The following is a 27,637-nucleotide window of genomic DNA, read 5'->3' as shown; positions in this document are numbered from 1 at the left end:
TTTTTTTTTGGCTCAAAAACTTTCATTTTGTTAATGTTTTATTGTGGTAAAATATACCTAACATAAAACTTACCATTGTAACCATTTTTAAGCTCACAGCTCAGTAGCATCAAGTACCATCACACTGCTATGCAATCAATCTCCACAACTCTCTTCACCTTGCGAAACTGACACTCCATACTCATTAAACATCTTCTCCCCATCTCCCCTACAACCACCACTTTTACTTTCTACCTCTTGAATCTACTGGAGTTACTTCATCTAAGTGGGTTCACACAATACTTGTGTGTTTTTTGTTTTTTTTTTGACGACTGCCTTATTTTACTTGGCATAATGTCCCCAGGATTCATCCATGTTGTAGCATGTGTCAGAATTTCCTGGTTTCCAAGGCTGAATAATAGCTCACTGTATACCGCACTGTTTATCTATCCATCCATCAGACACCTGGGTTGCTTCCACCTTTAGGCCATTGTGAATAATGCAACATGGGTGTACAAATATCTGTTTGAGTCCCTGCCTACAGTTCTTACAAGAGGGATTGATGGATCATATGGTAACTTTATTCTTAATTTTTTCAGGAAACACCATACTGTTTTCCATAGCAGCTCCATCATTTTACATTCACACCATCATCACAAGTGTTCTAATTTCTCCACATCCTCACAAGCACTTGTTATTGTCTATTTTTTGAGATTAACTGACATATAATATTGTGTAAGTTTAAGGTGTACAGCATATTGATTTTCACATTTATACTGCAATACAATTGCCTCTGTAGCATGAGCTAACATCTCAATAACATCCCATAACTGTCACTCCTTCTAGTGGTGGGAACAATTAACGACCTAGTCTCTTAGCAATTTTAAGGTTTACAATAAAGTTCTGTTTGTAGTCCCTGCACTGTGTATCAGACCTCTAGGACTTAGTTATCTCGTAAGTGCAATTATGTACCCTTAAACATTATCTCTACCATTTCTGCCACCCCAGCCCCTGGTAACCACCATTTCATTCTGGGTTTTTTTTTTTTAGTTTCAGATTCCACATTAAGGGACGTGTGTGTGTGTGTGTATACATCTTCTTCATCCATTCATTTGTTGACAGACACTTAAGTTGTTTCCATATCTTGGCTATTGTGAATAATGCAGAAATCAACATGGGAATGCAGATATCTCTTTGATAACCTGTTTTCATTTCCTTTGAATATATACCCAAAAGTGGGATTACTAGATCATATGATAGCTCTAATTGTAATTTTTTGAGGAACCTCTCTACTGTTTTCCATAGTAACTGCACCAGTTTGCATTCCCACCAACTGTGTATCAAAGTTCTTCTCTCCACATCCTCATCAATACTTATTATCTCTTGTCTTCTTGATGATAGCCATTCTGACAGGTGTGAGGTCATATTTCATTGTAGTTTTGATTTGCATTTCCCTGATGATTACTGATGTTGAGCATCTTTTCATGTCCCAGTTGGCCATCTGTACAATCTTCTTTGGAAGAATTAATCGGACTTTTTTTTCTGTTGAGTTGTCCAAGTTCTTTGTAAATGCTGAATAGTAACCCCTTTTCCAATATATGGTTTTCAAATATTCTCTTCCCTTCTGTAGGTTGCCTTTCCATTTTGTTTTTTTCTTTTGAAGTGCAGAAGCTTTTAGGTTTGATGTTGTCCCACTTACTGATTTTTTTCCTTTACTTTTTTTGGGGGGACTTTATTTATTTTTATGTTATGTTATATTATTATGTTATGTTAATCACAAATTATATTATTTATATAATTTGTATTATAATAATATAATTTATAATATAATTTATATTTATATATATTTATAATATATATTATACACATATATAATCACAAATTATTTTATTATGTTATATTATTATATTATGTTATGTTAATCACCATACATTACATCATTAGTTTTTGATGTAGTGTTTCTCAGAGTCCATAGTCTCTCATGGTTCGTCTCCCCCTCCAATTTTCCCCCTTCATTTTTCCCTTCCTGCTATCTTCTTCTTCTTTTTTAACATATAATGTATTATTTGTTTCAGAGGTACAGGTCTGTGATTCAACAGTCTTACACAATTCACAGCACTCACCATAGCACATACCCTCCCCAGTGTCTATCACCCAGCCACCCCATCCCTCCCACCCCCCACCACTCCAGCAACCCTCAGTTTGTTTCCTGAGATTAAGAATTCCTTGTATCAGTGAGATCATATGATACATGTCTTTCTTGGTTTCTCTTCAGATCGCATAAATCTTTTTTTTTCCTTTACTTTTGTTCTTTTGGTGTCCTCCACAAAAAATTACTGCCAAGGCCAATCTCAAGGAACTTCTTCCCTCGTTTTCTTCTAGGAGTTTTATGGCATCAGGTCTTATGTTTAAGTCTTTGATCCATTTTGAGATAATTTTTGTGAGTGGAGTAAGGTAGGGGTCCCAATTTCATTTTCCTGCATGTGGCTATCCAGTTTTCCCAACATCATTTGCCCCAAAAGACTACATTTTCCCTATTGGATGTTCCTGGCTCCTTTACCAAGTATCAGTTGGCAATGTATGTAGAGGTTTAAATCTGGGGTCCTGTATTCTGTTCAACTGATCTACGTGTCTATTTTTATGCTGGTACCATACCGTTTTAATTATTATCACTTTGTAGGATAGTTTGAAATCAGGAAGTGTGATGCATCCTGCTTTGTTCTTCTTTCTAATGATTGCTTTGGCTATTCAAGGTCTTTTTTGGTTTCATTCATATTTTAGGATTTATTCTATTGCTGTAGAAAATGCTACTGGAATTTTGATAGGGATTGCATTAAATCCAGAGATGGCTTTGTGGAGCATGACCATTTTAATGATATTTCACAATCACTGATCAGAAGAGTTAATATCTTTTCAATTGTTCATGTCTTCCTCAATTTCTTTAAACAAAGACTTGTAATTTTGATTGTCTAAATCTTTTACTTCCTTGGCTAAACTAATTCTTAGATATTTTATTGTGTTTGATGTTAGGGTGAATGGATATTTTCTTCATTTCTTTTTCAGATATTTCATTGCTAGTGCATAGAGAAGGAACTGATTTGTGTGTTGATTTTAGATCCTGCAACTTTACTGAATTCATTGACTACATCCAATAGTTCTTTTTCCAACTGATTAAATCCAATATATTGAGAATTTGGGATTTTCAATATACAAGATCACATCATCTGCAAACAATGACAATTCTACTTTTTCCTCTCTGATTTGGATACCTTTTAATTTGTCTTGCCTGACTACTCTAGCTAGGACTGCCAGTATTATGTTAAATAAGAATGAGGAGAATAGGCAGGCACCCCTGTCTTGTTCCTGATTTTAGAGGAAAAGCTTTTGATTTTTCTCTGTTGAATACAATATTAACCGTGGGTAACATATATGGTTTTATTATGCTGATGTATGTTCCTCCTATACTTATTCTATTGAGGGTTTTTATCATGAAAGGATGTTGTATTTTGTCAAATGCTTTTACTTCATCTGTTGAGAAGTTTAATGATTTTTGTCTTTCATTCCACTAATATGGTGTACCACATTTGATTTGCATATGATGAACTATCCCTGCATGCCAGGGAGAAATCCCACTTGGTCATGGTGTGTAATCCTTTTAATGAGTTCTTAGGTTTGGTTTGCTAATATTTTTTTTTGAGAATTTTTGCTTCAATATTCATTAGGATATCGGTCTACAGTTTTCTTTTCTTATAGTATCCTTACCTGGCTTTGGTATCAGGGTAATACTGACCTCACAGAATGAGTTTGAAAGTGTTCCCTCCCCTTCAATTTTTCTGGAGGAGTCTGAGAAGGGTTGGCATTAATTCTTCTTAAAATTTTGGTAAAACTCGTCCATGAAGGCATCTGGTCCTGGAAGGTTTTTAAACCCTGAGTCAATCTCCTAACTCATAATCAGTCTGTTCAAACTTTATTTTTTTTTTAAATATATTTATTATTATATTTATTTATTTATTATTTATTTATTTAATTTTATTATGTTATGTTAGTCACCAAACAATACATCATTAGTTTTTGATGTAGTGATCCATCATCCATTGCTTTTGTATAACACCCATTGCTCCATGCAGTAGGTGCCCTCCTTAATACCCATCACCAGGCTAAACAATCCCCCCTCCCCTCTAAAACCCTGTTTGTTTCTCAAGTCCACAGTCTCTCAGGGTTCATCTCTCCCTCCAGTGCTCCCCCCCCCATTTTTCCCTTCCTTCTCCTAATGTCCTCCATGTAGTTCCTTATGTTCCACAAATAAGTGAAACCATATGATAATTGACTTTCTCTGCTTGACTTATTTCACTTAGCATAATCTCCTCCAGTCCCATCCATGTTGATGTAAAAGTTGGGTATTCATCTTTTCTGATGGCTGAGTAATATTCCATTGTATATATGGACCACATCTTCTTTATCCATTCATCTGTTGAAGGACATCTCGGCTCTTTCCACAGTTTGGCTATTGCGGACATTGCTGCTATGAACACTGGGTGCATATGGCCCTTCTTTTCAATACATCTGTCTTTAGGGTAAATACCCAGGAGTGCAATTGCTGGGTCATAGGGTAGCTCTATTTTTAAATTTTTGAGGAACCTTCACACTGTTTTTCCAAAGTGGCTGTACCAACTTGCATTCCCACCAACAGTGTAAGAGGGTTCCCCTTTCTCCACAATCTCTCCAACATTTGTTGTTTCTTTCCCTGTCCATTTTGGTCATTCTCACTGGTGTAAGGTGGTATCTCAGTGTGGTTTTGATTTGGATTTCCCTGATGGCTAATGATGATGAACATTTTTTCATGTGTCTGTTAGCCATTTATATGTCTTCTTCAGAGAAGTGTCTTTTCATATCTTCTGCCCCCTTTTTGGCTTAGTTTTTTGGGTGTTGAGTTTGAGAAGTTCTTTATAGATCTTGGATACCAGGCCTTTATCTGTAGTGTCATTTGCAATTATCTTCTCCCATTCTGTGGGTTGCCTCTTTGTTTTGTTGACTGTTTCCTTTGCTGTGCAGAAGCTTTTTATCTTGATGAAGTCCCAAAAGTTCATTTTTGCTTTTGTTTCACTAGCTTTTGGAGATGTATCTTGAAAGAAGTTGCTGTGGGCGATGTCAAAGAGGTTACTGCCTATGCTCTCTTCTAGGATTTTGATGGATTCCTGTCTCACATTGAGGTCTTTCATCCACTTTGAGTTTATCTTTGTGAATGGTGTTACAGAATGGTCAAGTTTCATTCTTCTGCATGTGGCTGTCCAATTTTCCCAGCACCATTTATTGAAAAGACTGTCTTTTTTCCATTGCATGTTTCTTCCTGCTTTATCAAAGATTATTTGACCATAGAGTTGAGGGTCCATATCTGGGCTCTCTAGTCTGTTCCATTGGTCTATATGTCTGTTTTTGTGCCAGTACCATGCTGTCTTGGTGATCACAGCTTTGTAATATAGCTTGAAATCGGGCAACGTGATGCCCCCAGCTTTGTTTTTCTTTTTCAACATTTCCTTGGCGATTCGGGGTCTTTTCTGATTCCATACAAATTTTAGGATTATTTGTTCCAGCACTTTGAAAAATGTCATTGGAATTTTGATTAGGATGGCATTGAAGGTATAGATTGCTCTGGGTAGCACAGACATTTTAACAATGTTTATTCTTCCGATCCATGAGCATGGAATATTTTTCCATCTTTTTGTGTCTTCTTCAATTTCTTTCATGAGTCTTTTGTAGTTCCTAGAGTATAGATCCTTTACCTCTTTGGTTAGGTTTTTTCTATCTTATGGTTTTTGGTGCTATTGTAAATAGAATTGTTTCTCTAATTTCTCTTCTACAGCTGCGTTGTTAGTGTATAAGAAAGCAACTGATTTCTGTGCATTGATTTTGTATCCTGCCACATTACTGAATTGCTGGATGAGTTCTAGTAATTTGGGGGTGGAGTCTTTTGGGTTTTCCACATAAAGTGTCATGTCGTCTGCGAAAAGAGAATTTGACTTCTTCTTTGCCAATTTGAATACCTTTTATTTCTTTTTGTTGTCTGATTGCTGTTGCTAGGACTTCTAGTACTATGTTGAACAACATTGGTGAGAGTGGGCATCCTTGACATGTTCCTGATCTTAAGGGAAAGGCTCTCAGCTTTTCCCCATTGAGGATGATATTCACTGTGGGTTTTTCATAGATGGATTTTATGAACTTGAGGAATGTTCCCTCTATCCCTATACTCTGGAGAGTTTTAATCAGGAAAGGATGCTGTATTTTGTCAAATGCTTTTCCTGCATCAATTGAGAGGACCATATGGTTCTTCTCCCTCCTCTTATTAATGTGTTCTATCACATTGATTGATTTGCGAATGTTGAACCACCTTTGCATCCGGGGGATATATCTCATTTGATCATGGTCGTTTAATGTATTGTTGGATCCTATTAGCTAGAATTTTGTTGAGGATTTTGGAATCCATATTCATCAGGGATATCGGTCTGAAATTCTCCTTTTTGATGGGGTCTTTGCCTGGTTTGGGGATTAAGGTAATGCTGGCCTCATAGAATGAGTTTGGAAGTTTTCCTTCTGTTTCTATTTTTTGAAACAGCTTCAGTAGAATAGGTATTATTTCTTCTTTGAATAGTTGGTAGAATTCCCCAGGAAATCCATCAGGCCCTGGACGCTTGTCTTTTGGGATGTTTTGGATGTTTTGGATCACTGCTTCAATCTCGTTACTGGTTATTGGCCTATTCAGGTTGTCAATTTCTTCCTGTTTCACTCTTGGCAGCTTATAGGTTTCCAGGAAGGCCTCCATTTCTTCCAGATTGCTCAGTTTCTTGGCATATAGTTGTTGATAATAATTTCTAATAATTGTTTCTATTTCCTTGGTGTTAGTTGTGATCTCTCCCCTTTCTTTCATAATTTTATTAATTTGGGTCCTTTCTCTTTTCTTTTGGATAAGTCTGGCCAGTGGTTTATCGATCTTGTTAGTTCTTTCAAGGAACCAACTTCTAGTTTCGTTGATCTGATCTACTGTGTTTCTGGTTTTTAATTCATTGATTTCTGCTCTAATTTTAATTATTTCTCTTCGAATGTGTGACTTAGGCATCGTTTGTTGCTTTTTCTCTAGTTCTTTAAGGTGTAGAGTTAGTTGGTGAATTCGGGATTTTTCTATTTTTTTGAGTGAGGCTTGGATGGCTATGTATTTCCCCCTTAGGACCGCCTTTGCAGTATCCCATAGGTTTTGGACCGATGTGTTTTCGTTCTCATTGATTTCCATGAATTGTTTAAGTTCTTCTTTGATTTCCTGGTTGACCCAAACATTCTTGAGCAGAGTGGTCTTTAGCTTCCAAGTGTTTGAATTTCTGCCAAATTTTTTCTTGTGTTGAGTTCCAGTTTTAGAGCATTGTGGTCTGAGAATATGCAGGGAATAATCTCAATCTTTTGATATCAGTTGAGACCTGATTTGTGACCCAGTATATGGTCTATTCTGGAGAAAGTTCCATGTGTGTTCGAGAAGAATGAGTATTCTGTTGTTTTAGGGTGTAATGTTCTATAAATATCTATGAGGTCCATCTGGTCCAGTGTATCATTCAAAGCTCTTGTTTCCTTGATTTTCTGCTTAGATGATTTGTCCATTGCTGAGAGTGGAGTACTGAGGTCTACAATTAACGTATCATTATCAATATGACTCTTTATTTTGGTTAACAGTTGGCTTATATAGATGGATGCTCCCATGTTAGGGGCATAGATATTTACAATTGTTAGATCTTCTTGTTGGATAGACCCTTTAAGAATGATATAGTGTCCTTCTGTGTCTCGTATTACAGACTTTAGTTTAAAATCTAATTTGTCTGATATAAGAATTGCTACCCCAGCTTTCTTTTGAGGTCCGCTGGCATGGAAGATGGATCTGCATCCCTTCACTTCCAGTCTGGATGTACCTTTAGGTTCAAAATGAATCTCTTGTAGACAGCATATGAATGGGTCCTGTCTTTTTATCCAATCTGCAACCCTGTGCCATTTTATGGGAGCGTTTAGGCCATTCACGTTGAGAGTGATTATTGAAAGATATGAATTAATTGTCATCATGTTGCCTGTGAAGACGTTGTTTTTATAGACTGTCCCTGTAAATTTCTGTTGTAGATCACTCTTGGGGTCTTTCTCCTTTTATAGAACCCCCCTTAATATTTCTTGCAGGGCTGGCTTAGTGGTCACATATTCTTTCAGTTTCTGCCGGTCATGGAAGCTCTGCATCTCTCCATCCATTCTAAATGTAAGCCTTGCCGGATAAAGTATTCTTGGCTGCATGTTCTTCTCATTTAGTACCCTGAATATGTCTTGCCAGGCCTCTCTGGCTTGCCAGGTCTCTGTGGATAGGTCTGACGTTATTCTGATGTTCCTCCCTCTGTACGTAAGGAATCTCTTCCCCCTAACTGCCCTAAGATGGTTTCCTTGGTTCTAAGATTTGCAAGTTTTACTATTACATGCCGGTGTGTTGGCCTGTTTTCCTTGATCTTGGGAGGGGTCCTCTCTGCCTCTAGGACTCGAATGTTTGTTTCATTCCCCAGATTAGGGAAGTTCTCAGCTATGATATGCTCAAATACATCTTCTAGTCCTCTCTCTCGTTCCATTCTCTCCAGGATTCCAATGATTCTGACATTGGAATGTTTCATGGTGTCACTTATTTCTCTGATTCTATTTTCATGGATTCTGAGTTGTTTTTCCCTGGCCTCCTCTTTTCCCTTTTTATCTATTATATTGTCTTCCAGGTCGCTTATTCGCTCTTCTGCCTCACTTACCCTAGCTGTTAGATTACCTAGATTGGATTGGATCTCATTGACAGCATTTTTAAGTTCTGCCAATTCAGCTTTCATTTCTGCCCTTAGAGACTCTATGTTGCCAATAATTGATTTCTCCATTCTAGCCATTGTCTTCACAATTGCTAGCCTGAATTCCATCTCTGACATCTTGGTTATATCTGCATCCATTTGTAAATCTGCAGCATAAATCATAATCTCTGAGTCTTTTCTGTTTTGGGGGCTCCTCCTCCTAGTCATTCTGTTGATGGGTGTTTGAGGGAATGTATAGAGTCCAAATTATTGACCAGAACCCAAGCAAGATGCACCTGTTTTCTTGGGACCTTAGGGTTGCTGGCCTCTTGTTTTCCCAGCCTGTCTTCTGGGGGAGGGGCCTGCCACACTGTGACTCAGGCAACCCTGTGTGGACGGAGTTGCCCTGCGCCCTGTGGTGGGGGATGGGCTCAGTGGGAATCAGTGTTTGGGGCTTTTGTTCTCCTGCGCCTTTCCCTGGCGGCTTTCCACACTGTCTCTGTTTCTGTCTGTGTTGCTATAAATTGCAGCGTCCTGGGTTGTGCGCCCCTCCACAGCGCTCCCAGTCCTGCCTCTAGGTTGAGGGCACGTCTGTGCCCTTTGGGCTTCTAAAACTGCCAGCCACTCCCAGTTTGCATGCACGTGACCCCGCCGCTCCAGGTTTCCGTTCTGGGGGCTGCATTTCGCTCACGCACGACCCCGCCACTCTGGGTTTCCACCCCGGGGGCTGCCCTAAAGTCCTTTCTCCGCCGCTACTGGTCTGCGAGTCTGTGCCCATCCACAGTGTGCGAGGCTGTCACTTACCGGTGGTGTAGGATCCCCACGGCCAGGCACTCTCCCACTGCCATTTATCCTCCGATATCTGCCCGCAGAATCACGGCTCTCCGCTTCGTACCTCAAAACCAACCGCCTGCAATATTCTGTTTGTAGAGATCCAGATCTTCTTACATCTCAGGCTGGTTTTGTGGGTGCTCAGAGTGGGTGCTCTGGTAGATATCCAGCTCAATTGCGGGGACCAGTTGAAATAGGGTCCCCTACTCCTCTGCCATCTTTCCCCCCTCCTGTTCAAACTTCATATATCTTTCTGGTTCAGTCTTAGTAGGTTGTAGGACTATGAAATTTATCCATTTTTTCTAGATTATCTAATTTGTTGGTGTAAAATTGTTCACAGTAGTGACTTATGATCTTAATGTTTTTCTGCAGTGTCAGCTATAATTTCTCCTCTTTCATTTCTGACTTTGAGTCTTCTCTCTTTTTTCTTAGTCTTGTTAAAGGTTTGTCAATTTTATCTTTTCAAAAAACCAGCTCGTAAGAGTCAGTGATCTTCTCTATTGATTTATTTCAGATCTCTTATTTATTTCAGATCTGATCTTTATTTCCTTCCTTCTGCTAACTTTGGGCTTACTTTGCTCTTCTTTTTTTAGCTTCTGTGGTATAAAGTTAGGCTGTTTATTTGAAATATCCTTTCTTAACATAAGCATTTATTGCTACCAACTTCCCTGTCGGAAATGCTTTTGCAGCATCCATCAGTGTTTGGTATGTTGTGTTCCCATTTGTTTCGAGATATTCTTTGGTCTGCCTTTTGACTTCTTCTTTGACTCACTGGTTGTTCAGGAGTGTGCTGTTTAGTTTCCACCTATTTGGAGATTTTCTAACTTGCCTCATTAAAAATTTCTAGTTTCATACCATTGTGGTTGGAAAGGATACTTGGTATTATTTCAATCTTATTTTGCTATGACTTGTTTTGTGCTCTATTCTTGAAAATGTTCCACGTGTACTTGAGAAAAATGTGTATTTTGTTGCTGTTGGATGAAATTTTCTATAGATGTCTATTAGGTCAATTTGATGTACTATTTGGTCCAAGTCTATCTCCTTGTTGCTTTTCTCTCTGGATGATCTGCATTGCTGAAAGTGATATATCAAAGTCCCCTACTATTATTGCACTGTTGTCTATTTCTCCCTTCATACCTGTTAATATTTGTTAAATTTATTTAGGTCCTCTGATGTTGGGTGAATATATACTATTGTTATACCTTCTTGATGCATTGATCCCTTTATCATTATATAATGACTTTGTCTCTTGCTACCATTTTGGTTTAAAGTCTACTTTGTCTGATGCAAGGATAGCCACACCCCCCCTTTCTTTAGTTCCTACCTGCAGAGAGTATCTTTCTTCATCCCTTCACTTTGAATCTATGTGTGTTTTTAAGGCTCAAGTTGGTCTCTTGTAGGCAGCAATTAGCTGTGTCCTGTTTTTTGTTTTTTCCATCAGCCACTGTGCCTTTTGCTTGGTGAATTCAAGCAAATTCCGTTGTATTTCCATTGTTTCTTTTTCCCTCTGTTTCTGTCTACCTTCATAAACTGGTTATTTTCTGTGGTGTATGCTCCATTTCCTCTTTGTCTCTTGTGGATCCACTCTAGGTTTTTGTTATGTTGTTACCATAAAACACCTTACAGATAAAATAGTCCATCTTAAGCTGACAGCAACTTATGTTCAGTCACCTATTAAGGCTCTCCCTTTTATTCCTTTTATCCCTTTTTACCTCTTTTTATGTTGTGTATTCATTAATGGTTCTTTTTACTATTCTTTTCCTTTAACCTTTATACTGGAGTTGAATGGTTAACGCACCATCCTATTATAGATTACAGTTACCTAACTCTATTTTTCACTTTTACTAGTGTGTTGTGTACTTCCATGTTTTCGTGATACTGATCAGTACCTTTTCATTTCTGCTTAAAGAACTCCTTTCAGCATCTTGCAAGGCAGGTCTAGTGGTAGTGAACTCCCTCAGCTTTTGTCTGGGATATCTTATCTGCAAGATAACTTGGCCAGATACATACAGTATCCTTAGTTGGCAGTCTTTATCTTTCAACACCAAATGTCATTCCACTCTCTCCTGGCCTGTAGTTTCTGCTGAGAAATCTGTCAGCCTAATGAGGGTCCTTTCTAGGTTATGTCCTTTTCCCCCCTGGCTTCTTTTTCATTGATTTTTCAGTTTCATTATAATGTGTCTTGGGAAGGCCTTTCTACATTGAGATAATGGGGTGATCTATTAGCTTTGTGGACTTATATGTCCCAATCTTTCCCCAGGTTTGGGCCGTTCTCAGCTATCATTTCTTTAAATAAACTCTGCCCTCTTCCTCTCTTCCTTTTCTGGAAGCCTGCTTATTCTGATATTTGTCTTACTCTGATAGTTGTCTTTTTGATCCAATCCCACAGCTCTTACTTAATCTCTATTCTTTCACCTCTTCTGTGTTATTTCAAAATCCCTATCCTCCAAGTCATTTATTCTTTCTTCCATCTGGTCTGCCCTGCTACAGCTGCTCTCTATTGTAGTCTTCACCTCATTCATCAAATTCTTCAGCTCCAGAATTTGTTTGGTTCTCTTCTACGGAACAGAACTCATTCTGTTCATGTTTTACTCCTGATTTCAATGAATTGCCATAAGTTTTCTTGCAACTCATTGAGTTTACTCATAACTGCTATTCTGAATTCTTTATCAGTTAGATTGCAATATTCTGTGCCTTTGAGCTTGGTTGCTGGAGAACTGTCATTTTCTTTCTGTGATGCCATATTTCCTTGATTTTTCACATTCCTCGTAGTTATGCACTGCTGCTTTTGCATTTGAAGTAGCAGATACCTCCTTAACTCTGTGCTCACTGCTTTCAGCAGATGGTTTTATGTTCTGTGGTACTGTCACTGAGTTATTCCTTGTGTTTTTGAGGTATACCTGCTCCGCACTTCTTGCTCTCTCGGGGCCAAATTTTTAAGCCTTTGTGTCATCTTTGGATGTTATAATTCAGCAAGCTGCCTCTTGGAAACAGCATTCTAGAAGAGCTATACATAGCTCAGGTTTGTGGTTTTTTCCTTGACTGACTACCAAGGCCTGTTCTGAGTGTGCTCTCTGTCTACCAGAGCTCGCTCTCACACACACATTTGGGAGCCTGTACAAACAGGTGGCAGCAGAGTCAGAGGAAGTGTGGGTTTAACACTCAGGGTTTTGTGAGAGCCTGTGGACCCAGTAGGGAGATCCTGTGTGTGGTACTCCCAAAGACTGTGGCTGAACTTCCTGTTGAGCACAAACCCTCTGACACCATATGAAATTCAGATCTGCCTCCTCCCAGTCACAGAACTCCCACCTTAGTACTGTGGGTGCTGGCAGAGAGAAATGGGTTTCTCCAGCTGTGTTCCATCTGCCTGGGACAGCTAGGAGTTTACTCACCACTTTCCTTTCCCCCGACAGGACAGATCACCTCCACCAACTACATCAGTCCATTCAGTGTTTCCCTGGGGGAAAGGCTGCAGCAGGAGAGTTTCTCTTACGACCTCCACTGTGACCAACTCCTATTTTTGTTTTTCTCTTTTCTTACTTCTCCAGTGATATGCTGGAGTCTTCCCCGCAGGAAAACTGGATTTCTGAGTTCTGTCTCATGCATGAGTACCTGCCCGGTGAGCACTCATCCGATTTTTCCCTGACGGTGGCAAGAGGGGTCTAGGCAGTTGTGCTGGCTCCGTAGCCTGCATGGAGGTCTTCTGTCTCTTATGGGTTGGCAGTGGTGGGCAAGCCTCCTCTCAGGTCCTTTGGAGTAGGTGCTAGGTCCCCATCCTGCCTCCCTCACATTGGATCCTCACAAGGATCCAAACAGGCATTCCTCAGTCTTCATTTCTAGTTCTGACCTCTCCTGAATTCTCTGCTTTTCCAACTGCCCAATCAATAGCTAGATCTCAGTTATTTTAACCTGTCAAACCTTTCTATCAGTGATCTATCTTAGTATAAAGAGTATTCCTTCTAAGTCCTTATATCCCTTTCCACCCTAGAGAACTAGGCAGAAGAGTTAGGGGAAACCAATCTCTGAGGAATCTGAAGGGCCCTTCTCTATTGAACAAGGTCCCTTGGCCTCTCAAGTCCCCAGAAAATAATGACAATAATAATTTTACTCCTCTTGTTACTTTGTGATTTCTGCACGTAAAAGAAGGTGCCCTTTCTCCTTCTCCATGCCAAGGGAGGGTATTTCCAGACTTTCAAGTTCCTTTGGCCCCAAGCACCTGATACTTCTGTCTCCAGGGAGTGCTGTATCTCAGCCTACACTAACCTCATAAAACAACCTCCTCCTCTTCAACACCCAACCCCAGCTCTTGTTAGCACTTTAATGGCAGGTCTGATTTCTCTCCCACAGGTCTCTGACATTTTCGATAAATATTCCCTTATGAAGATCGGGTGAGTTGGTCGCAGTGGAGGTAAACAATGAAACGCTCTTCATGCCAATACTTAAATATGCACAGAGGGATTGACATTTATCAGAATACTTGCATTTCCACTATCCTCATTATAGTCCCATGAGGTAGGTGGAATAAGTATTATTCACAAATTACAGATGAGAAAACAGGCATAGAGAGGGTAAGGGACTGCCTCAAAGTCACATAACTAATTAAATGATGACAAAACTAGCTAATAAGACCCCCAACTAGCTCTCCTAACTCCTTAATTAGTGCTTCATAACCCACGTGATACCTGTCCTTAGTGTCCTCTCCTCTTGTATTCCATCCTTACCCCTTTTCTCTGCTTTGCTTCTTACCTTTCATTTTCCCAGCCAGCTCATATATTTTTCGTGGCTCAGCAGATCGTGTTTCCAAAGCTGTGAATAAACCACCTCTGCCCCAGCGACCAGAGTCATCTGAGAGAAGAAAAAATTTTCATTTATAGAAGGCAAAGTCCAGCCCACAATTCGAAAACACAAAGGTATACCAACTAGCTTTGTAGAAGGATGATTTTTCAAAGGGAAGAAACACCTATGTAGCCTCCCAGGAATATCATAGGTTGGACTTCTCAAAAATGTTTAGGTTTTATGGAAAATACATGGCTATCCTAATAGGAAAGGTGGAGAGTAGACATAACAAATAGCTCAAGCATATTAAAGAGGGCACATACTGAATGGAGCACTGGGTGTTATATGCAAACAATGAATCATGGAACAGTACATCAAAAACTAATGATGTAATGTATGGTGATTAACATAACAATAAAAACACAAAAAAACAAAACAAAAAAACAAATAGCTCAAGCACTGGTAATACAACCGCATACAACTCCCGCTTTACAGGTAAGGAAGAAAAAGGTTAAATGACTTATTTGAGCTGCTACTAACATAGCTGGTAGGTACCTTCTATTGACAGTCATTCATTCATTCTAGAATATTCGTTAGCAGGTATTACATGCAGACACTGCTCTAGGCACTAGAGTCATAGCAGTGGACAATAACAAACAGCTCCCATGAAGTTTATGAGACAATCATATAAACAAATACATAATACGTCAGGGTGGTAATACATGTAATAAAGTAAACTAAGGTAGGAAAAGGAGGAGAGAATAATAAAGGCATGGGGGTGGGGTCTGTTTTACACGAGGCACTCAGGGAGACCTCTCTGAAATGCAGACACTTGAACGATGCTTAATGTGGCTATCTGTGGAAAGAGGGTTCCAGGCAGAGGAAGTAAAAAGTGCAAAGATCGTGAAAGCAGGGAGAATATGCTGGCAGTTTTGTTTTTTCTCAAAAGATTTGTCTCATATATGTCGCCTCCTTTTACTCTCTTAAAAAAACTTGTGCAGAGAATAGGGAATTATCAACCAGGTAAATGGGAGCACTAGGAGTCAAATCTGTATCTCTGGATTCTAAAATTTGCCTTTTTTTGACCACAGGACCGCGCTGGCCCATCAGTCATCCCTGGGTCAGACTTCTGCCTCCTCCTCCCCAGTTCTTGGCATCATAAAGAACAAGGCACCCACCCTGGGCCGGTACCCCTCCTCCTACCTACGCAGTGCACGATGACAGCATCCTCTGCCCCAGCCTGTGGGTGGGTGACATCACCACTAACATACTTGATGGCACTTGAATCTGGATCTTCATAATCCAGCTGCGCAGAGCTCTCCTCTTCCCTGTCCTCTAGGTCCTCTGGTTCGCTCTCCTCAGAAGGCAGGCAGAAGGACTGGTAATTGTTGGACTCCCACCAGGCCATCCTTCAAGAGGCCAGAGAGAACAGGAAATTAACCTGGCCTGTCACAATTTCTCTTGGCGCGCACTTCATCCTGCTACTCACAAACAGCAAGTGCCCAGTGGAAATGCAATTAGACACTCACCCTGATTGCAGTTTTCTGCCTATTTGTAAATCAACAAGAAGTCTCACTGATGAACCTAGCTGCCTCCTGACTATACTTCAATAATGAGCAGCCATCAGATGTCCCTGTTTTTAAGAACAAGATTAAGGTACTGTTCAAGTGAACTAACTCTGTCAGTGACAATAAAACCTTAACATTTTCCTGCTTCAGCTGAATTAGTCTCTCTACCTTAGGCATTCAGGACTTTTTACAAAAGTATGCTGTTAGGGTTAAAGCTCAATCTTTAAAAAAAACATCTATTACCAGAAGGAGCTACCAGTTTTACAGAAATTTTCTGCAATTTTAAAGTGTTCAACTGTGGACTCAGTATACAATAGTGATTCCTTTAAACATGACCCTCATCAGCTTTATGATAATACAATCAAATAAGACACACATACTTTTTCTCGTGTTCTGCTTCTTCCTTTTTCCTCTTCTTCTCCTCCATTATTCTCTTTCTCTTGGCTGCTGCGTCTTGTCTCTTCTTCCTTCTGTCCTCCAGTTCCTCTGGGCTCAGAATCCGCTTCCTTTTGGTAGACCCCTCCGCAAGGCCTGGGTGGAGAACCTTTAGGAAGAAAAAGATCTATAACCAGGAAGGTTGGGGGCTGTCTGTCCCTTCATGAGTTTCATTTATCCTTAAAACACATTCTGTGTGGGACGCCTGGGTGGGTCAGTCGTTAAGCGTCTGCCTTCGGCTCAGGTCATGATCCCAGGGTCCTGGGATCGAGCCCCGCATCGGGCTCCCTGCTCAGCGGGAAGCCTGCTTCTCCCTCTCCCACTCCCCCTGCTGGTGTTCTCTCTCTCGGTGCATCTCTCTGTCAAATAAGTAAATAAAATCTTTAAAAAAAAAAAAAAACACATTCTGTGTGAAAGCAACACACTTAATATTTCACAAAACTGCATCTCCCTGCCCCCTTGTGTGGTGGGAAGTGGTGGCAAGACACTTCAATTTACTGTTCACATTACACATCTCACTGGCCCAGTGATCAGGATATTGTGCTCTAAGCTCAACCAAACTCAGCTCATGGTTGGTATAGCAGTACATCATCTGATTAATTTCAATAGGATCGGGTACTTCAGAAAAGTAATTTTTTTTAATAGAAAGTATACCCTCCAAGAGCCCATTTTAGGTTTAACCATTTTTATTTTTTATTTTTTTTAAAGATTTTATTTATTTATTTGTCAGAGAGAGAGAGAGAGAGCACAAGCAGGGGAAGAGGCAGAGGCAGAGGGAGAAGCAGACACCCCGCTGAGCAGGGAGTCCAATGCGGGACTTGATCCCAAGGCCTTGGGATCATGATGTGAGCCAAAGGCAGATGCTTAACTGACTGAGCCACGCAGGGGCCCCAGTTTAACCATTTTTAAAGGAAATCCTCCTATAATGTATTATATAATTCCTTCTCAGAGTATTTCAACATCATGATAAACAATAGCTAGCATTTAATGAGCACATCCTAAGTGCCAAATACCAAGAACATTACATACATCATTCATGACTGCCACCCTCTGTTAGTGACACAGGGTCAAATGATCAGGAGCAGGGTGTGGTATTTTGGTGATCCCTTCTGGGATGGCTAAGATGGACAGGGCTGCTTTCACCTGCATTAAGTGGAAAAATGCACTCTTCCTGTTAATGTTATTTATGCCAACTTTTACACAGTTTTCATACTAGAGTACAGTTAATTATACTTGTATTTCAACAAATATTTACATACTTATTTCTCAATAAATCACTCCCAGCATCATTTTTTGTTCTCTTAGGATGCAAATTTGGGAGAATTTATTCTTTTACACAAATTAATAGTCCTTACACTGCTTTTATTTCGGAGTAACCGGCCCTCTTGCGTAGTTTTCTCCAAAAGGGTTTTCTGAAGGTTCACCAGTTGCTCAAATGATTTTCTATCTTCTTTACTAGGCTCCTTGGAATAATCTTTACCTTCAAATAAGTACATATGGTTTTCTAAGAACATAAAACACAAAAGAGAAATGTCAGATACTAGAGAAAAATGGATTAATTCTATTCAAAGCAATAAGGGCAAAGAGAATAGTTTGTATTCTAAATGGGCTAAGACTAGCTTGTGATGAAGGTACTGATTCTGGATTCCACTAATACTGATAGGTGGGGATCTCACACATTTACTATTTAAAGGAGAGGGCGTGGCTAATGCCCTTTGGTCCACCTCTAGCTGGTCTGCAAGTCTCTGCTGGATACCTCCACCCTCTTGAATCTTGGGATCACTCATCACCGATTCCACACTACTCTTCAGCATAGGTCTCACTGATATTAAGATCACTTAATAAAAGATAACTGTGATCATAATTTTTTTATTCTGCACATGCTTAATACTCAACTCTCTCCCCCCTTTTCTGTAATATTAAAGGAACAAGTGGCAAATCTATGAGAAAATGGGAGAATCACAAAAATAATTCCTGTGATTTACAATATTCTTTTCGGATCTCATGAAGTATCTTTATGAGACTCCCCACAATCCTGGTATAACTAACCGCACTGAAGAAAGGGAGAAATGAGGCTCAGAGAGGGATTAAGGGACTCCCAGTTCTCACTGCTAATAAATGAAGAAGGCAGGATTTTGACTCAAAAGGTTGCATGCTCTTTTCAGAGCATTCCTGTGTCTGTGGAAGGATGGAGAGTGAACAGGCCAGCACATACTAATTATAGTAATAACAATAATGATAATAATGTAATCTTGAGAGTATTTTATGCTATCAGAACACTTTCACATCTATTATCACATTTAATTTTTCAACTATTTAAAAGAGTAAAGCAGACATTAACAGCACGATTTTATAAATGAGGACACAAAGGCTGAAAGGTTGGGTGATGTGCCAAGATCATGAATCAGTGGTAAAAAGAAGTCATGACAAGCCAAGATCAACAACCACAGAGAGGTGACATGATTCTAAAGTGAAGCGTATTTAATAGCATATACTACCAAAGAATGTATTTTCACAGCATTATGAAATCAGCTTTAAGTATGTTTTCTCTAGAGTATGAAAGCAAAACATTTTCCTTCTCAAGAGATCAATTGCTTCACACTTGTACCCAAATCCAACCAGCTGTAATTCTAATTGGCATTTGCTAATTAAATCAGCAGGGGGCTTTCAATGAGGTGCTCTATCAACAAGTGGAAAAAAAAAAATAAAGAGCTGAGAGGTGTCAAATATGATCAACATATGTAGCTTCATATTGCATGCAATTCTCAACTTACAAACATGCTTTTTAAAAAACCTGACATTCCAGATAAAGCAACCCTATTTTTTATTTGTTTTTGATTGGAATTGCTTTAACTACTGGTCTTTCATATTCATTTATATTATTTCTAATCATGCTCCCTGTCCTCACTCTGCAGCCAAAAAGAGGCTGGAGACCACAGGCCTAGACCCTCATCTATGTCCTGCTAGTAAGTAGAACCATCTACAACAGAGTGAACATGTACTCACTGATCAAAGACAAGATTCCAAATTTTTTTTTTTAAAGATTTTATTTATTTATTTGAGAGAGAGAATGAGAGAGAGAGAGCACATGAGAGGGGGGAGGGTCAGAGGGAGAAGCAGACTCCCTGCTGAGCAGGGAGCCCAATCCAGGACTTGATCCTGGGACTCCAGGATCATGACCTGAGCCGAAGGCAGTCGCTTAACCAACTGAGCCACCCAGGCGCCCAAGATTCCAAATTTTAATACAAGTAGGAAATCTTTTCTGGCAGCACTGACTAAGGAATATAATTATCTTCCTGGAAAACAGAAAAATTTTATTTTGTTCTAATAACATTAGGAAAATAAGCTGAAATTAGATGAGTGCAGAAATGGGTGCAAGCTTTAGTATTTCATATCCAAGTATAACTTCAAAATAGGGTCACATGCATCCATTTCTTCTCCCACCTAAAACCACTAAATGGCAGTAAAGGGATTTTGAAAAGATATGAGACAACAGTGGATGGAAAGTTTAGTAACTCTCGGAAAACGTAAAGTGGCTGAAGCAATGAGAACAGATTAAGAAAAAACGTAGAGGCCAAACAGGAGCCTAGTCAAGGGGTGATTTTGAGAATAGAGACCCTGTCAATCCTTCAAAGGATGTACAAGGACAAGATGCTGGAGAGTGGGGGATCTGAGAGAAATTGTGTACACCCAATAACCGGAGCACCATGAACCCTTGTCATCCACTGTCTCTTCAATTTGAGCAAACAGGTTTATTCCAACCCAGGAAAGATACTAAAGGATTCATCTCTGGAGAAACTAAGTTGCCCAAAGAAAAGACTTCAAATATAGACATCTGGGAAGGCCTCCTCAATGCAGAAGCCAGCTCTCCAACCAGTAATGCTGGAATAAAGACTAAGAGTCTATATACCTGCTCGGCTTTGGGCTGCCTATCAGCGTGGGCACTTCACTGGTACATTTCAGTGAACATTGTTTTCAGACAGCCAGAGGAGACCAGCTATTTCAAGAAAACTCAAGACAAAAACAAGAGGTTCTAAAGCAAATTTTGAAAAAAGCAGCAAAAGCGGCAATTGGAGGAAAGAGAAAAAAATGCAGGGGGCCAAAGAATACTTTTTAAAAAGCTATATAATAGGGGCACCTGGGTGGCTCAGTTGGTTAGCGTCTGCCTTTGGCTCAGGTCATGATCTTGGGGTCCTGGGATCGAGTCCCGCATCGGGCTCCCTGCCCAGCGGGAAGTCTGCTTCTCCTTCTCCCTCTGCCTCTGCCTCTCCCCCTGCTCGTGCTTTCTCTCACTCTGTCTCTTTTTCTAATAAATAAAATCTAAAAAAAAAATAAAATAAAAGCTATAATAAATGTCTCAAGGGAGGACATTATCTGTAAAATGAAAACAGGATGAGATTAAAACCGAGAACAAGAAAGAGTACTTGAAGAATAAAGATGGGATACTAATATTAATAAACTTAAAAAATAAAACATGAGAAAAGTCAAAGAGCTGTGTCCTATAGAACAATACTAGCTGCCTAAATTCCAATCTCTCCATATACCCTATAAAACCACCCCTAATCCATGTCTACTATAAAACGAGGAGTCAGAGAACATTACAAACTTCCATTTGCAGGTAAGTAGAGAAATAAACATCCAAACACCAACGGAGCCAGCTCCCAAGCCCACACTAGAGTGAGGCAGAGACTGGCAGTGTTGGACACAGCCCCCCAAAGAGCGCCACACCCTACATGAGAAAATAATAAGCACAAGTCTCCGACTCGGTAGATCAGAGCATGGGCTACTAAGGAATTTAAAGGAAGGGACCAGAAAGTACATGCTGCCAGGAGTTTGGGAAGGCACTGCTTTTGGAGGAGAAAGAGATATCCTTTGGCAGTTTTGTGGCAAAAAAAGAAAGCAAGTGATGGAAATTGGGAATCCTACAGAAACAAAGAAAATCACAAAACCAGAAGTCATGCCAACCCCACTCCCCACCAAAAAAAAAGGCATCATCTAGTAAAAAAGCTACATGTCTGCATATCTGTGGAATAAGGTACTCTTGAATTAAGAAGTCCAGAGTAAGACCCTTAAGCCTCACCCCATCCACACTGAATCCCTGCTGCCACTGGTGCGTGACAAAAATAAGTATAAGACAGCAGGGAACATCCTTACAAAGCTCTAGGTGAAAAACACTTCAAGTCAGAAATTCAAATACTCAGAACCGAAACAGACAAAAAAGACAAATGCTGACCAAATTCAGAAAAGACAAAATCCTCTCATAATTTACATGTATTGTTTCACTAAAAAATTAGCAGCACCTACACCTTTATGGAGTATGGTGAAGATTAAATGAAAGTACATCATGCGGTACACACTTCTGATCAAGCACAGAATAAATGTTCAACCAATGTAAAAAACAAATCATTCTACTATTCAGAAAAGGAACATATTCAGAAAAGGAAAATGTGGAGGGTGCCATACTAAGGACAGTGGGCTTCACTAACAAAGGAGAAGATGCTTGCAATCAAGGCAGAAATGGTACAAATTACAATGTTTAAGATACTACTACAAGCATTGATATCATTGAGTGGGTTCAAAGTTCAGCTACAAAGGAATAGTCAGACAATTTCCAGTCAGTCCAGGAAGAGTTCTTGGACCAAGGAAGTCTTAAACAGTGTGCCCAAGGGCTGGGTAGGAAAAGATGCCCCAGGGAGCACTATCCAGGACTTTCTATGGGGACCAATCTCCCTCATGTCTAACTTGGGCGGCTGTGCCATTTGCTCTACTCTCAACCCCAACTTACTGCCTTCCTCCTGCTCCCTGACTCCTCCTTCTGTTGTAGGCAAGGCATCAGAGATCCACTGGCCATCTTTTGTTTCTCCCAGGATCGTCTCCAGCTCTATTTCATCCATGGTGCCCCCCTCAGATGACAGCAATTTATCCAAACCGAATTTGAGTATCTCACTCAACTTAAATGGAGAAAATGAAAAAGTCCAGTTAGTTCTCATGAAAATAAGCATTGGGATGTCAGTGATTTGCTACATGGCTTAATGACACAAGGTGAATCCCTTCCCTGTTGGTCAGCCATTCTTCTCTCCCCATGAGGATGACACCAACGGGACCATTTACTAGCTGGATGATGGCCAAGCAGAGAGGTGATGAATACTGATCAGTGAGTGATGTTGACTCTGACAATTCTCCACCACCACAAGAAAAATTAGCCAATTTTTTCCTAAAGAACAGTAATATCCTGCATTATCTACAGCACTTCTCAGAGTCCTTCTCACAGGCACTTCCAGCAGCCACATGAGAAATCAGAGACCCAGTCAGCCTCTCTCCCACTGACAAATTTAGAAGAAGGCTACACTGGGTACTTTCCCTCTACCATTAACTGACTTCTTTCCTTTGGTAATCTGGTTTCCTACCACAGCGCTATGGAAACACCTCTGCAAAGACCAGTAATAAATGATAGCCAGACCTGGCCATTTCTCAATTCTAATCTTCCTGGATATTCCTCTGGCACTACACTATCCTGCCTCTCTTCCCTTATCTTAAAGGCACCCTTAGCCTATTCCGTAGGGATACAGAAACAACCCAAACAATTCAAATAATTTCCCTGGCTTTAGCTTCCTACTTCCAGCTTTGCAACTCCTTAAGCATTAACTCTCTGAGGTTCCAAATCAAGGCAGACTCACATCGTGGCTTCTAGCTCATATCTTACCCTTTTAGACTGGGTCAGTTATCTCCAAATGGTCTAGTATTTGTGAGCCAAATACTGATGGGAACGTAAACTGTTCCCAACACCAGCTGTTTGAGAGGGCTCTATCGGACTTCTTGCCCAGCTCAAGGACACCAGAAGGTTACGTTCTGGCTCTAAAGTCTGCTTTTGGGGCGCCTGGGTGGCTCAGTCATTAAGCGTCTGCCTTCGGCTCAGGTCATGATCCCAGGGTCCTGGGATCGAGCCCCGCATTGGACTCCCTGCTCAGCGGGAGGCCTGCTTCTCCCTCTCCTACTCCCCCCTGCTTGTGTTCCCTCTCTCGCTGTCTATCAAACAAATAAATAAAATCTTTAAAAAAAAAATAAAGTTTGCTTTCTCCCTCCCCCTCCAGACTACACTAGTTATCTCTTTGGTTGCCAAAAACAAAGGTGACAACCCAATGCCCTTGTCTCAGATGAAAGCAGTTTGTTGTTTTAAAATAATCCAGTAATAAAAGATGTGGCTGTGGTTTATTAAATCTAAGAGATATAGGATTCTCAAGTCCTGGAAGAGGGAATCAGGTTCATTACCCTACAAAGAGGCAGATGTAATGAACATTTATTGAATGCTTAGTGTGTGCTAATTATCATCTGAAGTGCTTCTGACTGTTTCAGTGAACATGATCCCTGGGCCAAAATGGAAGAACCTAGGATATATTATAATATGGATTCTAATTTTAACCCAGGGGTTACTACAGAATAACTCAAAGTCCTCTTCCAGAAGAGAAAATCTTCAAGTCAGCGTTTGTTTCCTATCCAATATTTCCATCTTCAAGCAATTTATTCTTTCATCCATTTTTCCTAAAGCAGAATTTTGAATTCCTGATCTCATTTACCCACCTCTGACTATGAAGGTCACTCACTAATCAAAGGGTCTGGGGTTAAGATGAGATATGGGATTAATCATCATTTATTAAGCTGAGTACTTTATCTAATTTTTTTTAACAGTCCTCCGAGGTAACTTGCAGTATTCTCATTTTTTGAAATGCAAACAGAGCACATCTGAGAGGTGAAGATACCTGCTCAAAGCTACATAGCCACTAAGGGACAAGGCTTGGATCTGAATCCAAGTGAGGGGTATCTAAAGCCCGTCCTTGTTATTCCATATTCCGCTACCTTTATATATCATTTTCATTTCTAGCTCCTTGCTTGCATGCAGTAGATACCATGGCAAGTATGTCTGGCCAGGGAACAAATGTGTAGTTGGGGAGAGTGGGTGTTAATACCAGTTCTTTGTGTTTACTTTCTCACCCACAAGAAAGTACTGACAGGGGCGCCTACCTTCAGCTTGGGTCATGATTCTGGGGTCCTAGGATCGAACCCCACATCAGGCTCCCTGCTCCACGGGAAGCCTGCTTCTCCCTCTCCCACTCCCCCTGCTTGTGTTCCCTCTCTCACTGTGTCTCTGTCAAATAAATAAATAAAAATCTAAAAAAAAAAAAAAAAAGAAAGAAAGAAATATTGACAATATGACACCTTTTTTTTTTTTTTTTTGGTTTTTAGTTTTATTTACAAATATTCAGCTAAGTAAAGGCATAGTAAGTGTGGTCAACTAATTACTAACAGTTCGTAGAAAATTCAGTGTTTCTTTTGATTCAAATATTTGGAAAACTTTAATAGATGTAAATTATTTTTCTTTTTGTTTTATATAGTCAATATTAATTAAGCATGCTAATATCTTTTTTTCTTAATCATTTTGGAATATGTAATTGGCTAATTGTTTTTATTAAAGAGATAGCTTTATAACATTTGCTATGATAAAGCCATCATTAAGTAGACACCACCACCTTTCCTTTGCAGATGGCCTACAATCTCCTCAAACAGCATCACCTCACAAATTTAATTTTGATGCCAGCCTGGCCAGTATAAAGCCATTCAGGAATATATTTTTTTTAATTATATTTTATTATGTTATGTTAATCACCCTACATTACACCATTAGTTTTTGATGTAGTTCGTGATTCACTGTTCGTGTATAACACCCAGTTCTCCATTCAATACCTGCCCTCTTTAATACCCATCACCAGGCTAACCTCTCCCCCCACCCCCTCCCCTCTAGAACCCTATGGACTCTGAGAAATATAACACATTCTTAAGGGAAGAACAACATATGATACCTGGAGCTCAGCATCCGCTGCAGGTTTCTGGGCCCCCAGAGTAAAATGGCCTCCCTCTATGACTGTGTTGGTAAGCTGCAGTTTGGAGGCTGCTTTCCTACAGACTATTTCCTCCACAGTGTCTCGGCCAATCAGCCGAATAACTTTAACAGACCTGTACAGAGTCAAAAGAGAGGAGTGTGCTGTGAGGGTCTGCAGAGATGAACACAAGCATACAAGGTTGATATACCTAAAAGGAAACAAATCCAAAATGCTACATTCAGGGTACAACTAAAGGGAGACTGGACTATGCGGACCTAAGCATTTGTTAGAGAGATCTGGCCCCACAGAAGCTTTCCAAGAGAGTCAAGGAAGAGATGAGGAGGGGCCGTAAACTAGGGTTTCTGATGGGAACAGGAGGAAAACCTCTGGTAGATCTCAATTATCCTCTGGTCAAAGGGTAAGGCCCATCTCTTTAGCTTTTTAATGAAGCAAGTCTGGAATGAGAATGTGTGTTGGCCAGCAGCCTTCGAAGAGTCAGCAGCAAAGCTGGGCTAAAACCCAGTGCTCTCTGGCCCTCCAGTCTGGGATGCCACAGGACCAGCTTCTTCACCTTCCTTCCCCACCCGGAACTGCTGAGGAGCCCCAGATGTGGAAGAACGCTGGCGCTGAACTCTCTCACTTGTTCTGGCCAATCCGATGAGCCCTGGCAGCTGCCTGCAAGTCATTCTGCGGATTGAAATCACTGTCGACAAAAATAACGGTATCTGCAGCCGTTAAGTTCATGCCAACTCCTCCTGAAAACAATGCAAAAGGAACGTGATCAGCAGCACTCCGGCTAGGGCTAGAAGAGAAAGACACAAGGCTACAGTGGTATGATTGGTAAATTAAGATCAGTCAAAACAGTTGGCCTCACCCTTCAAACTGACACTCCATCCCCAACTCCAGGACCTTGGAGTGGTTAACAGTGCTACCTGGGCTCATATTGCCTGACTTGGGAAAATTTAACAACCAAAAGTAACAGAATGAGAGGAGGAGGGGCAAGGAGCCAAAGTGCAAGCTGAAGTTAGTGCCAGGAATCCATTTTAAATGGTTTGATTGGTTTGTTTAGAATGCTCTAAAAGGATGCATGCTCTTTCAAAAGAAAACAGTCTTAAATATGCAAGAGGCCTTCTGCTGTGGGCGATGTTAAGAGAGGAGTTAACATCCACAGCAGGTTACAACTAAGGCAGCAAGGTCCCTGATAGAGGCTAATGAGAACAGAGGATGACATTTATTTATTACACTCCTAAGCAGAGCAGGAAACTACCTCCCTCTGACAGGAGAAACCTCAGAAAGCCTTTTCTGTGTTTCCACATGAATCAAAGAGAAGCTAACAAAACCAACCATAGGACAAGAACACTCCATGGGACAACTTTCTCATCCTTCTTCAGCATAGCAAAAGGGCTGAGGAGGCTCTTTGGGTGATGAGAATTAATTAAGAGAACCATGAAAGCAAATTACAGCCTTGTCTTTGATTAATGTGGAAACAAGTACAAAAGGGACTTCCTCTTGCCAGGGTCGTTACAGCTCATTGCTGAGACAAGTGAGCCTGAAAAGGCTTGTTCAAAGAGCCTGAATTAAGGACTAACTTTTGAGATCGGCTACTGACTCTAAGCTGGCTCTCAAGACAAGTCAGGCAGGAATATTCTAATTAAAGACTTCATATAAAATTAAAGTTGGAATAAAGAGATAATAAAGACTGATTACTGAGAGGTGCTAAATTATATCTGACAATAATGCCTGCTTGTGCTGTGCTTACTACGTGCCAGGCACTGTTCTACGCACTTCACATATATCGACCCCTTTAATCCTGACAACAACCTTATGAGTAGTTTGTTATTATTATGGGCATTTTATAGATAGAAGAACAGAAAAGCCAAAGGACTTATTAGAGATCACACAGCTAGAAAGTGAAAGAGCCAGGAGTCAGTCCCACATTGTCTGGCTCCAGAGACTCTGCTTTTACCCACTACACCACAATTATCTCCCAGGTACTTATTTCATTAAAGTGTGCTCCATAAAAATTATCATCTTCTCCCAGGGTTAATGTCTCAGTTCAGCTCTTCTTCATTAAGGGGTGATGTCTTACAAATAAGCTATTCTCCAGTCTTGTTTGGGACATATCATGAGCTATCACTGCCACCTGGTGGCAAGACGCTTCAATCACAGAAACATTTGAAAGTTGGAGGGAAACCTGTTAAATGAAATGATAGTACTACTAATCTACAGCTAAAAAGTAAGGGCAAACATGACTATTAGTGTTTGGAAAAGGCTCATGTCCAGGACTGCTTCAGTTCTCAAAAGATTACCCTGTGCTGATTCTGCTTCTGAGTACTCC

At 40.3% G+C, this 27,637-nt stretch overlaps 1 protein-coding gene across 2 annotated transcripts in view; it reads right to left on the bottom strand.

Moving 5' to 3' along the window:
* CHD1L (chromodomain helicase DNA binding protein 1 like) overlaps window positions 1-27,637 on the bottom strand; it is an 88,492-nt gene that overhangs the window by 9,889 nt on the left and 50,966 nt on the right. For both annotated transcript variants that reach the window (XM_064588378.1, XM_045896805.2), the window contains exons 13-19: window positions 25,940-26,054; window positions 25,279-25,432; window positions 22,209-22,374; window positions 17,779-17,927; window positions 16,369-16,532; window positions 15,624-15,829; window positions 14,391-14,489 (exon numbers count right to left, since the gene is read on the bottom strand). In XM_064588378.1, the coding sequence (XP_064444448.1) occupies window positions 14,391-14,489; window positions 15,624-15,829; window positions 16,369-16,532; window positions 17,779-17,927; window positions 22,209-22,374; window positions 25,279-25,432; window positions 25,940-26,054 (1,053 nt within the window). The remainder of the gene's footprint in view (window positions 1-14,390; window positions 14,490-15,623; window positions 15,830-16,368; window positions 16,533-17,778; window positions 17,928-22,208; window positions 22,375-25,278; window positions 25,433-25,939; window positions 26,055-27,637) is intronic.

The sequence above is a fragment of the Mirounga angustirostris genome, unplaced genomic scaffold, assembly GCF_029215605.1.
Source record: "Mirounga angustirostris isolate CCGP_5_RB_7025 unplaced genomic scaffold, mMirAng1.0.hap1 SCAF_4, whole genome shotgun sequence".
Lineage (NCBI taxonomy): Eukaryota > Metazoa > Chordata > Mammalia > Carnivora > Phocidae > Mirounga > Mirounga angustirostris.
This window is presented reverse-complemented; position numbering and strand designations above follow the sequence as displayed.